This window comes from Aplysia californica, unplaced genomic scaffold, assembly GCF_000002075.1.
Source record: "Aplysia californica isolate F4 #8 unplaced genomic scaffold, AplCal3.0 scaffold00356, whole genome shotgun sequence".
In the NCBI taxonomy this organism is placed as follows: Eukaryota; Metazoa; Mollusca; class Gastropoda; order Aplysiida; family Aplysiidae; genus Aplysia; species Aplysia californica.
In genome coordinates this window covers 736,121-748,849 of record NW_004797626.1, presented here as the reverse complement: position 1 = coordinate 748,849, position 12,729 = coordinate 736,121, and the positions used below count along the sequence as shown (strand labels likewise).

At 39.6% G+C, this 12,729-nt stretch overlaps 1 protein-coding gene across 1 annotated transcript in view; it reads left to right on the top strand.

Annotated features, from left to right (window-relative positions):
- LOC101860908 (histone-lysine N-methyltransferase PRDM16-like) overlaps positions 1 to 12,729 on the top strand; it is a 39,120-nt gene that overhangs the window by 12,769 nt on the left and 13,622 nt on the right. The window contains exons 3-4 of the mRNA XM_005103061.1: positions 8,994 to 9,053; positions 11,886 to 11,984. Of these exons, the coding sequence (XP_005103118.1) occupies positions 8,994 to 9,053; positions 11,886 to 11,984 (159 nt within the window). The remainder of the gene's footprint in view (positions 1 to 8,993; positions 9,054 to 11,885; positions 11,985 to 12,729) is intronic.

Below are 12,729 nucleotides of genomic sequence, written 5' to 3'. Positions count from 1 at the left end.
TATCCTCAATTTGTCCACAATGATAACCCCCCACCCCTCCTCCTTCAGGAAAAAAGAGAAAAAAATCTCCTCAATTTATTCTATTTAAGAAGCGTTTTTTTCACTATTTCCTCAATTTCTCGCCTCTTATAATATAAGCGTTTTTCCCAATGTCCTTAATATCTCATCTCTTATAAGCGTTTTTCCCAATTTCCACTATATCTCCTTTCCAAAGCGTGAGTTTTTTCTCACAATCTCCTCGTTGAGCGTTGTTGTTATTGTTACTGTTGTTGTTGCTGTTACAGTTGTTGTTGTTGTTATTATTATTGTTATTGTTGTTGTTGCTGTTACTGTTATTATTTCTGTTGTTGCTGTTGTTATTGTTACTGTTGTTGTTGTTGTTGTTGTTGTTGTTGTTGTTGTTACTTTTATTGTTGTTGTTGGTGGTGGTGTTGCTGTTGTTATTACTGTTGTTGTTATTGTTACTGTTGTTGTTGTTGTTACTGTTGTTGTTGTTGTTGTTGTTGTTGTTGTTTCTCATTTCCTCAAAGTTTCATCTGGCCGTCTGTTCACTCTGAAGTGTCTTTAGGACATTCCCAAATGAGGAGGAGGGGGGGGGGTATTAACATGTTCTTTTGCACTGTAGAATTGCAAATGGGCTGATTTCTCAAGGTCATGCATATACTGTGCCGGAACAACGTAGGGGGAACTGCTGCTTTTTCTTTCCTCATCTTTACTATCGTCATTTTTATCCTCTACTTTTTTTGTATGTTTGTCACTCTCTTGTGAACTGCTGTTTCCGGGGTGCCTTGATAGCCGAAGCAGACTTTGTGCTGTTGAAGCTAGAGAGGTGAGCAGAGATAATCTGATTCCCCGTTTGGACTTCTCTGTTGATATCTATGCAGATGCGAGCGCCGTATAATTTTACTAAAATTAAACACCCCTTGGCGCTCATATGACCTTATGCAGTTGGGAGCGCCGTAAAGTAAAATCTTACAAAAATTAAACCAGTTCTGGTCACTGTGTTCCGCCCCTGGACAGCCGCGAGGGTCAAGCGACAAAACGGACACCGGTCACACATAGAGGTCTCGTGGCTACTTCGGCCCCGCCTTCTCTCCGTGGGTGTATCCAATCGTGACGCGTTCTAATTCCTGAGTTGGTATCAACAAAGCGGGCTGTTGGGGTTGTTGTTTTGCGAGTCCCATACGTTTCCATACAAAACTCACAAACGTGTGGGTGGTTGGCGGGTGCTCTGGTGTGGTTTGTTTTTTCTATCCTATCAAACATCTATCGTCCTTCTCTCTCCTCCTTTTTTGTGTTTGTTAAGGTACAAAAACAGTGGATCGGCCTTTCTCCCTCTTTCCCCAACTAACAAAAATGTGAGGAAAGGGAGGCGAATGGGAACGGCCCTGAAGCGACAGAATGAATTCGCCCTCCTCCCCCATCCTTTTCCAATTGCTCTGTGAAACTGAATTTGCTGCATTAGTTAAAACGATGATGGCAAATTTTAATTTCACGTTGATATTGGGGTTTATAGCATCAATGAACTCCGTGAAACAGTTACTTTTAGCAAATATCTTCATTTAGTTCATAATAATGTTCTTAGAAATGACAATTTAAAAAAAAATCTTATCTGAAAATGAAAGCTGCTGCATTCCGACTTCTCCTTGATACGATTGGATCTTACGTAAAACAAAAACCGCATTTAAAAAAATCATGCCCGACAACACCCTACAGTATCACTATGTACACAGTAGGAACGAGGGAGGGGAACGAAATTAAAGGTCAGACCTTAGTTGACGATCCCTCCCTTTGTTTTGCAGTATGTGGGAGTGATGCGAAATGGAGGAAAGGCGAACCCATTGTACCGCACTCAATTCATTTGTTGTTGATTAAAAACAACATTCGCCCAAAAAAGGGAGGCGACGCAGATACAACCCCCCCCCCCCCAAAAAAAAAAGGTGGGGAGGGTTATATGATCTTATTATGTTGCAAGAGTAGTAAAACTTTAACTAAAACTACAAATATCACAAACTAGAAGCGAGTTCTTGCACCTCCTCCATTCCACCCCATATGAAGAGTCGATTCACCCCTCCCCCCCCTCTTTTTTGTCATCAATAAAAGTAAGCCAGTTTTTGCACCCACCCCCCCCCCCCCCCCCCACCATCCTCAATTTTGCCTCTATGATACCCCCCCCCCCCCCCCTCAAGAAAAAAGAAAAAAACATCTCCTCATTTTGTTCTATTTAAGAAGCGTTTTTTCCCCTATTTCCTCAATGTCTCCTCTCTTATAAGCGTTTTTCTCTATTTCCACTAGATCTATATCTCCTTTCCTAAGCGTGAGTTTTTTCGCACAATCTCCTCGTTGAGCGTTGTTGTTATTGTTACTGTTGTTTTTATTGTTGTTGCTGTTACTGTTGTTGTTGTTGTTATTATTATTATTATTGTTATTGTTGTTGGTGCTGTTACTATTGTTATTTCTGCTGTTGCTCTTGTTATTGTTACTGTTGTTGTTGTTGTTGTTGTTGTTGTTGTTACTGTTTCTAATGTTGTTGTTGTTGGTGGTGGTGGTGTTGCTGTTGTTGTTATTACTGTTGTTGTTCTTGTTGCTGTTGTTGTTGTTGTTGTTGTTGTTGTTTTGTTTTTTTTTGTTTCTCATTTCCTCAAAGTGTCATCTGGCCGTCTGTTCACTCTGAAGTGTCTTTAGGACAATCCCAAATGAGGAGGAGGGGGGGGGTATTAACATGTTCTTGTGCACTGTAGAATTGTAAATGGGCTGATTTCTCAAGGTTATGCATATACTGTGCCGGAACAACGTAGGGGGAACTGCTGCTTTTTCTTTCCTCATCCTTACTATCGTCATTTTATACTCTATTTCTTTTGTATGTTTGTCACTCTCTTGTGAACTGCTGTTTCCGGGGTGCCTTGATAGCCGAAGCAGACTTTGTGCTGTTAAAGCTAGAGAGGTGAGCAGAGATAATCTGATTCCCCGTTAGGACTTCTCTGTTGATATCTATGCAGATGCGAGCGCCGTGAAACCTTACTAAAACTAAACACCCCTTTGCGCTCGTATGACCTGATGCAGTTGCGAGCGCTGTAAAGTATAACCTTACAAAAACTAAACCAGTTCTGGTCACTGTGTTCCGCCCCTGGACAGCCGCGAGGGTCAAGCGACAAAACGGACACCGGTCACACATAGAGGTCTCATGGCTACTTTGGCCCCGCCTTCTCTCCGTGGGTTTATCCAATCGTGACGCGCTCTAATTCCTGAGTTGGTATCAACAAAGCGGGCTGTTGGGGTTGTTGTTTTGCGAGTCCCATACGTTTCCATACAAAACTCACAAACTTGTGGGTGGTTGGCGGGTGCTCTGGTGTGGTTTGTTTTTTCTGTCCTATCAAACATCTATCGTCCTTCTCTCTCCTCCTTCTTTTTTGTGTTTGTTAAGGTACAAAAACAGTGGATCGGCCTTTCTCCCTCTTTCCCCAACTAACAAAAATGTGAGGAAAGGGAGGCGAATGGGAACGGCCCTGAAGCGACAGAATGAATTCGCCCTCCTCCCCCATCCTTTTCCAATTGCTCTGTGAAACTGAATTTGCTGCATTAGTTAAAACGATGATGGCAAATTTTAATTTCACGTTGATATTGGGGTTTATAGCATCAATGAACTCCGTGAAACAGTTACTTTTAGCAAATATCTTCATTTAGTTCATTACAATGTTCTTAGAAATGACAATTTAAAAAAAATCTTATCTGAAAATGAAAGCTGCTGCATTCCGACTTCTCCTTGATAAGATTGGATCTTACGTAAAACAAAAACCACAATTTTCTTAAAATCATGCCCGACAACACCCTACAGTATCACTATGTACACAGTAGGAACGAGGGAGGGGAACGAAATTAAAGGTCAGACCTTAGTTGACGATCCCTCCCTTTGTTTTGCAGTATGTGGGAGTGATGCGAAAGGGAGGAAAGGCGAACCCATTGTACCGCACTCAATTCATTTGTTGTTTATTAAAAACATATTCGCCCAAAAAAGGGAGGCGACGCAGATACACCCCCCCCCAAAAAAAAAAAGGTTGGGAGGGTTATATGATCTTATTATGTTGCAAGAGTAGTAAAACTTTAACTAAAACTACAAATATCACAAACTTGAAGCGAGTTCTTGCACCTCCTCCATTCCACCCCATATGAAGAGTCGATTCCCCCTCCTCCCCCCCCCCTTTTTTGTCATCAATAAAAGTAAGCCAGTTTTTGCACACCCCCCCTCTGAGGTGATTTTTCTTCTTTTTTTTATAGATGTGTGTCATTAGTAAGATACATAATATAAGAAAATGGCTACCTAAATACTGTACAAAATTCTCGGTCGTTTGAAATGACGGTCGGCGACGGTCGGCATCAGTCGACAACAGTCTGCATTAAGTATTGTATGTCAATTAGCTGTACGTGTGACCAAAAGACGTGTCTTATTCCGGCCACAAAATTTTCAGGTTTTCCATTCTCATATCAAACGTGACCTCTTCTAATGAGTCTGAAAGCCCGTCATCTCCAAAAATTTGATTTATCAGAATGTTCCTTTGTCTGGAAGCAACGCCAACTTTATTCTTCAAATATCTGGCTACGTTGGTTGTTTTTTGTTTTTTTTGGGTGGGGGGGGGGGTTCAAATGAAAAGTGCACAATGCCAGGCTGCAGTTAGGAAAAGCACACTGAATTGCTCTTGTCATTGACTTTTCATCGTCAGATCCAAACACCGTGGGTCTTGTTGGGAAATGTCAAATCGTGGCCGCTGTTGTGAAAAAAAAAATGATAGAATGCTTCAAAAGTTTTGTTCAACAGGCAATGTTCATATCATCAAAGCAGAGACTTGTGTTTGTTGAACATAATACTATAATTATTTTCTTCGAAAAAAAAAAGTTAAACAATTGAAATAGTCCAATGACGTTGAAAAATAGCCTTTTTCCTTTTCCAAAAGAACAATACGTTATTGAAACAGTATATATCACAGTGTAAATAATTTTGATATACATTCTCTGTTCAAAACAACAACAGCATGTGCAATATTGTTTAAATTATGATGGCAGCAATGATGATGAAACTTGTGAATAATAATAATTATTATGTAAATTCATATTTTTTTGATGGGAAGTGACTATTATATATAAATATAATATTGTATATCAATTGTGTTTGGTATTTGTGATGTTTTATATTACATATTGTGATAGCTTACTTTCCCGACGAAAGACACAGAATCTATATTACTATTCTGTGAACATAACACAAGCCTTGATTGTGACGATAACAGCAGTGTTTGTTCATTCAAACAACCAGTTGTTTTAAACAGAACACGAGTAGACTTTTTTACGTTGATGGCAATAACCCTCCCTCCACCTAAAAAAGGGAAAAAATTAGGTTTTTAAAAATAGTAAAAATAAAATAAAGTAAAATAAGCAAATACATTTTTAGAATAACAAAATACCCCCCCCCCCCCTCACCCTCACCCCCCAACACCCTTAAAAAATAAATATAGTTTTTTGGGGTGTTTTTTTTTTTAATTCAGAAGGATGCAAAATGCTTGTCATACGAACACCAACTAAAAGGGGGCTCTCGTGGCCTAGAGTTAAGGTGTAAAATTTTAGCGGACTAAAAGGGAGTTTGTGTAAAAATCAAAATTAAATACGAAGAAACGAGGACATTTGGTCGTGAAATTATTTTTGGTGGAGATGGCAGATTTCTTATCCCCCTTCCCCCACGTCATCTTTCTCTGAATCTTATTTCCTCCTTCCCGTGGGGAGCAAGAGAACATTGTCGAAGTTTTTAATGTCAAAAATGAGCTTTTTGTTAGATATTTGTCAGCGGTAACAATTAGATATATGATATTGTCAAAAATGAGCTTTTAGTTAAATACTTATCAAAGGTAACAATTAGATATGGTTATTGTCAAAAATGGGCTCTTTGTTAAATGTTTATCAACCGTAACAATTATATATGATCTTGTCAAAAATGGGCTCTTTTAAATGTTTATCAACGGTAACAATAAGATATGATATTGTCAAAATGTGATCTTTCTTTAATACTCATCAACGGTAACACATAGATACGATATTCTCAAAAATATATTTGTTAAATGTAATTTAATTGATTAATATCTCTAGAGGTTTTCCATAAAGAGTGATGGGGTTGTAATTTCTAGTGATAATCACAGAACTTCTGTTATGGTACATTTGTTACAAGACTTACTTTTTTACGCAGATCTTGCTACTTCATCAGTTAAAAAAAAAAATTATTGCATGTCCTGCACTGTGGTATTTACTAGCCAATGCTATTCGCAGTATCTAAATCTCCCAAATGTGTGCCAAGTGTCCTTCTAAATCCCGCTTTGATATGACATCTTGGTTTATTCTCTTTCTAAAGGCAATTACAATTCCAAAAAGTAGAGGGGATAGCTTGCAGCTTTGTCTAACTACAGTATTTACTTGGAAAGATTCATAAAATTTTTGAAATACGATACAAAAACTCACTTTGTTATACTGTGTAACAGTTTTTATAAATACTGGTTACACTTCTTGGTTGCTGTTGTTTTTTTGTTTTTTTAGATGACTTAAAGTAAGGCGCGGGTCTTCAAAATACAATGAATGGGTCAAAATATTGATTTTTAACTTTTTATATTTTCGAGTACCTAAATATCTTAGGAACATATACCATTAGAAAATATTTTTTAAAATCGTTTTTAGGGAAATTTTTTTAGGGTACCTTCTTCAAAGTAGGGCCCATTTTTTCATCAAATGAGCCCCAAATAAGCCTATAATTAGACGGTGACGACAACAACGTGTTTCCACGTGACCCTAACATGTTTAGTATCGTTGCAACCGCAAACTTCTCCTCTTCCAAATCGTAAAACAATCTCGAATGAAGTGTTTCTGACAGTTTAGTTATGAAGCAGGACAAATGACGCCCCATTTTGTAAATCTTAGTTTGTTTTGAACAAAATATATCCCCGGTACTAAAAATAGTGACAATGACGTCAATTTTCAGTCAGAGATTGCCGCACTGTATGGAATTTTCAACATTAAAAAAAAAAAAAATGATCACCATTACTATTTTCATTCGATCCAAAAGCCCGTTTGAATGTTTTCATCAACGGAACCACCACACTTGCTTTTGTGTTTGGTGAAACTGTATCGTGTTTCTCACTGATCTTTATTTTAGGGCAGTTTTGTCTTTTTTGTATGCCCATTCAGTATCCTCCCAGAAGTTGTGTTCAATTTTGTACACATTTCAGGTTGTTTTTGTTTTTTTTCCCTGGTTTGCCTGTGCATTTATCTTGATGTGTGTGTGTGTGTGGTGGGGTTTTTAGCATGTGTTTGTTTGTTGGTCGCTTTTTGTGTGTGTTTTTTGTGGTAATGCAAGTGTTTTCTTACCCGTCTATTTGCACGATTTAGAGCATTTAGGAAGCAGGCTTTCGACCCTGCCTGTCATTGTCAGAGCTAACCCGGGCTAAGAGGAATATCACATTCCAGCAGAAAGACCCAGCTACTCAAAAGAAAGTCTGTATGCTTAGGAACCGAACTCAAGTCTCCCGAATGTGACAGTGAAGCGCCTGATCGTTACACCACAAATATTGATTGTTTGTTTTTTGTAAGGGAGTATGGGATTTTTTTTAAAGTGAGAAAAAGAACACGTATGGGTGTGTGACAAATAGAGAGAGAGAGAGAGAGAGAGAGAGAGAGAGAGAGAGAGAGAGAGAGAGAGAGAGAGAGAGAGAGGAAGAGAGAGAGAGAGAGGAAGAGAGAGAGAGAGAAAGAGAGAGAGAGAGCGAGAGAGAGAGAGAGAGAGAGAGAGAGAAAGAGAGAGAGAGAGAGAGAGAGAGAGAGAGAGAGAGAGAGAGAGAGAGAGAGAGAGAGAGAGAGAGAGAGAGAGAGAGAGAGAGGGGGGGGGGCAGGCTGGGCTACCATAGAAAACTGCATCTCCCCTCGACGCTTAACGGCAACAGAGGATGAAAAAAAAATGAAAAAAAGAAGAGCCTCACAAATAATACAACCAATGTGTTTACCTCATGGTGGGGAGGAAGGACACAAGAGTCTACTCCGTGAACATTTCGCTACCCTAGAACGACATATTTCTATCTGCTCGGTACCTAGTTTTGAACAACGAAGTGGCTAGCCGTCCTTAAAGTACGCCTAGCCTAGCCGTTTAGATCTAGGTAAGGCCCTATTGACCGAAACCTGTTGAGTACACATGTCTCATTAGATCTCGTAATTATTAAGGTTTAAAATACATGCATGTCAGTAAGGCACCTTTTAGTTTCGTCTGGAATGCAAATACTTTAGGTATTGCAAACTAAAATTGTATTTGCAACCTAACCATGCCAGTCTAGCCGTACTTATTTTAGGCCCTATGGAACCTGTTGAGTACACAGGTCTCATATTTTTAATCATTCATGTTCAAGAAACATGCACTGTCAGCAAGGCACATTTTGGTTCCGTATCAAATGCAAATACTTTAGATATTGCAAACTAAAACAGTATAAACAGTTCAGTAGGCGTATTTTTTGCTGTATGCCAGTCTAGTCATCATTATTAAGTACGCCTAGCCCAGCCGTCTAGCCGTTACTAAGTACGGCTAGCCTCTTCCTTTGAAAAATTGGACGTAAAAAATTCGAGTTTCACAATATGTCATGGCTTTCAGAATGCTATTTCTTGAATATCTTGATAACGACTCGGAATAATCTTACGATTTTGACTGATCAGATTAAAATCATAATTTGGTTTCTGACATCATGGTCTCAGTAACTAAAAAAAAAACCCAAAACAAACAAACATAAAAGAAACAAAAACAAAACAAGAAAAAAAACCTGCCACAAATGTCAGATAGAACGTTGTAATTCTAATGTAGCGAATATTTGGCCTATAGTTTCTTGTGACGTTAATCTATAACAATGCAAAAGCATGACATCTACTTTGTTTGTTGTTATTTTAATACATTCTCGTCAACAAGCTTGCCTTCTACATTTCAGACTTATGGACAGTCGGGGGAGCAGGACCAACCCGTGGATCTTTCGCTGAACCATGATCGGGTACATCGGTCCGCCACCGATAACACACCCCTGGTCGCCATCGACTTATCCAGACACACGAATAGGTCAATCTCCTCTACAAACCATAGTCCCACCTACCCCCCAACAAACCAGGACCTGTCATATCCAAGCGTGCCAGCACCACTGCGCAGATATCTCCCACAAGACGTCGTCCTGCGCCCCGCCCCCATCTGGACGTCCCAGCTACTCGCCCCACCAACACCAACAATTGGAGACTTATGTTATTACCTGCCACATCCTCTTTCCTTGGTAAGATAATGTAGAGAAGAATTCGTTGGTTTTTTGTTTGTTGTTGTTGTTGTTGTTGTTGTTTTTGGTAAATGTTTTACGGTGCTCGCAACTTTATAAGTTCATATGTGCGCGCAGGGCACATTAAACAACATTTTCAGTTGGTATGAAATTTTGAATTTTGCCGGGTGGCGGCCGAAGCCTACTCTTGTCGATTTTTGACCACTAAGGGATCTTTTTACGTACTCATCATGCACACGGGACCTCCGAGAAAGTTCCCATTGTCCGAGAAGGCTAGGTGTAGATCTTTCCTACCATAAGATCAGGGGTGTGGCTGAAAGACAACAGTAAGAGGGAACCAAGGAAAAGCTGTAGAAAAGCTACAGAAAGAGTCAGAAGCCCAGCGAGGTGAGGGAGTGGGTGCAGAAAAAGGAGCCGAACAAAGACAACAGAAGGTTGTTTGAGAGCAGGAAAGGAGGTGAAAGGAGACAATTTAGAGATGAAAAATCCCCGTCGATATCCGGATTCGAACTCGAGACCGATTAAATGAGAGGCGAATACCTTAGCCTCTAGACCACGAAAGCCCCCCCTGAATTCGTTTGCCCTTCACAGAATCTTTTTGGTCTCACTGAGAACGTCTTTCGGCCTTTCCCAAATGGGGGATATTAACATGTTACTCTTATGCACAGTAAAATTGTAAAGGGGCTGATTTATCAATGGTCATGCTCATACTGTGCCGGAACAACATACGGAGAATTTCTGCTTTTTCTTTCCTTATCCTTTCTATCGTCATTTTCCTCTACTTCTTTTGTATGTTTGTCACTCCCTTGTGAACTGCTATTTCCGGGGTGCATCGATAGTCGAAGCAGACTTTGTGCTGTTGAGGCTAGAGAGGTGAGCAGAGTAAGCCTGATTCCACATTTGGACTTCTCTGTTGATATCCACCCCTTGGTGCTCATAATATGACATTATGCAGTTGCGAGCGCCGTAAATCCTTACAAATTGACATACTCCAAACATGGGTATTGCCCTACCTATAGGAGAAGTTTGGTTTCATTGGTGTGTGTATTTGCTTGGTTATAAAGATAACTCTTTTGTTGTTTTAAAGATACTGCAAAAGAGCAAAAACTTTACCTTCGACTTTCTCAAAACTGCATTTTTCGGGATAGACCCCTTGTTCTTAAAAGCGACCAAATATTGATGGTTTGGCCGTGAAATTTCTTTTACTTTCTTTCTTGTTTTTAGGAGGGGGTTGGGTTAGGGGGAGTAGGGGGAGGGGCGTGTTCTCACGTCTTCAAACGAATTAAAAGAACATTTAATTTGTGAGGTTTCTTGATGAAATCAGACGCTCGTCAAAATACTGATATCGAAGAAAACAGCATTTTTCTTCCCGCTTGGCAGTTTTTGTCAAATGTTTTTGGCTCAACACCTTTCATGTCCTTATAGAAACAAATTACTAATAGGATTTTACCGAATACGTTGATTAAAAACACAAAATGTAACTTTACAGTTTCCATGGACTCTCCAGCTTCGAAAATTACCAAGATTTGGCCGCCATTTTCTAGCTAATTTTATCTCTGAAACCAAATCATCCCCACCTTCTTCAGTCCACAATATCTCTATTTCTTTTGAAGATCAATGGGTTTTTAAAAAAATTGAAAGCAAGACAATTAATGAACATGCTTTAAGAGGATACTAATAACCCCATATGCCCTGATATTGACGAGCGGCTGATTCCACCACATCGTGACACACGGGATATGAGGGGGGTGTTGGCTGAAATCTAAAGAGAAAGAGAAGATAAAGAGAAATACATTCTTTGTTTTGTATATTTGAGAATTGTGTCCTCAAAGTTCTACAATTGATGTCGGTATGGTGAGGGTTCCCTAGTGGTTAGACTATCTGACTCGTAATCGTCAGATTGTGAGTTCGGGGGTTCGAGTCGCGGGCCCGACGTTGTGTCCTTGTGAAAGGCACTCCACGTGAATTTTCCTCACTTCACCAAAGTGGGAATGGATACTCGGCCATAGACAGCGAAAGATCTTGTCAGCATGTTAATGTTTTAACGCCTAAACATGGCCGCTTGCACTGCTTGAGTCCCAGGAATCGCTCACTGTTGTAATATTATTGCAGTGTTGTCTTTTTCCTTCTATTCCTTCATTACAATTTTGTCTTACAATGATGAAGGTTATGTTAGCGTCATTTCCCCCGCTCTACAATGTCACCATGTTTCTACAATGTCACCATATTTCTACAATGTCACCATGTTTCTACAACGTCACCATGTTTCCACAACGTCACCATGTTTCTACAACGTCACCATGTTTCTAAAATGTCACCATGTTTCTACAATGTCACCATGTTTCTACAATGTCACCATGTTGTTACAATGTCACCATGTTTCTACAATGTCACCATGTTTCTACAACGTCATCATGTTTCTACAATGTCACCATGTTTCTACAATGTCACCATGTTTCTACAATGTCACCATGTTGTTACAATGTCACCATGTTTCTACAATGTCACCATGTTTCTACAACGTCATCATGTTTCTACAATGTCACCATGTTTCTTCCACAGAGCTACCCTCCAGGGGGACTCGGCTACCTCAGTGCCGGAGGGCCGGGTATCGTGCCACAGAATTACCCTGCAGTTCCAATGGGAGCAGTGAGTCAACCGGTAAGATTAATAAATAGATAAATATTTAGATAGATGTGATATTATATACACATATTTTGAAGCACATAAAGTTTGCTGTTGTGCGGGGATTTAAACTATACATGTGCTATCTATCATAATTATGTTGTAGCAACATCATACACACAGGCGAATAATAAATGACTGTAGGAACAATTGGCAGGAGTCTGGGGACCGCAAGAGAGACCCGGAAGCTGAAGAAAAAATGCAATCGAAGAGCGAAAATTTGGCCTCTCTGACCCTAAAATTTTAAATTAAAAATAAAATAGACTCATAAACCAATAAAGCCACTATTAAACTTTAACCAGGCCTAAATTGGTAAAAGGATAAGTAGGCCTTTACTTTGTAGGTAAAAGCTCCTCTTGGTGATAAAACCAGAATGTGCATGCTTCATCACTGCCTAAAAAATTACGAAGCAATAAGTTGTAATTATGTGAAAAAATTGTTAGTCAGTCGGGAGGAGGAGAAGAAAAAAAAAAGATTTAAAAAAAAAGAAAAAAAAAACTTCTTTGACCTGGATTCGTAAGTATGACTCCAAACGCACACACGCTGACCCTTCGACTATCAGAACTTCCCACAGCCAGACGTAGATTAAGCTTGATATTTACAGCACTGTTTCAGCAAAGGCAGCACCGCATAGATTAAGATGTAGAGATCTAGATGTATATAATTTACACTACAACAAATAAGGTGAGAAAGTAGGAAACATGGGGGTGGGGGTGGGGGG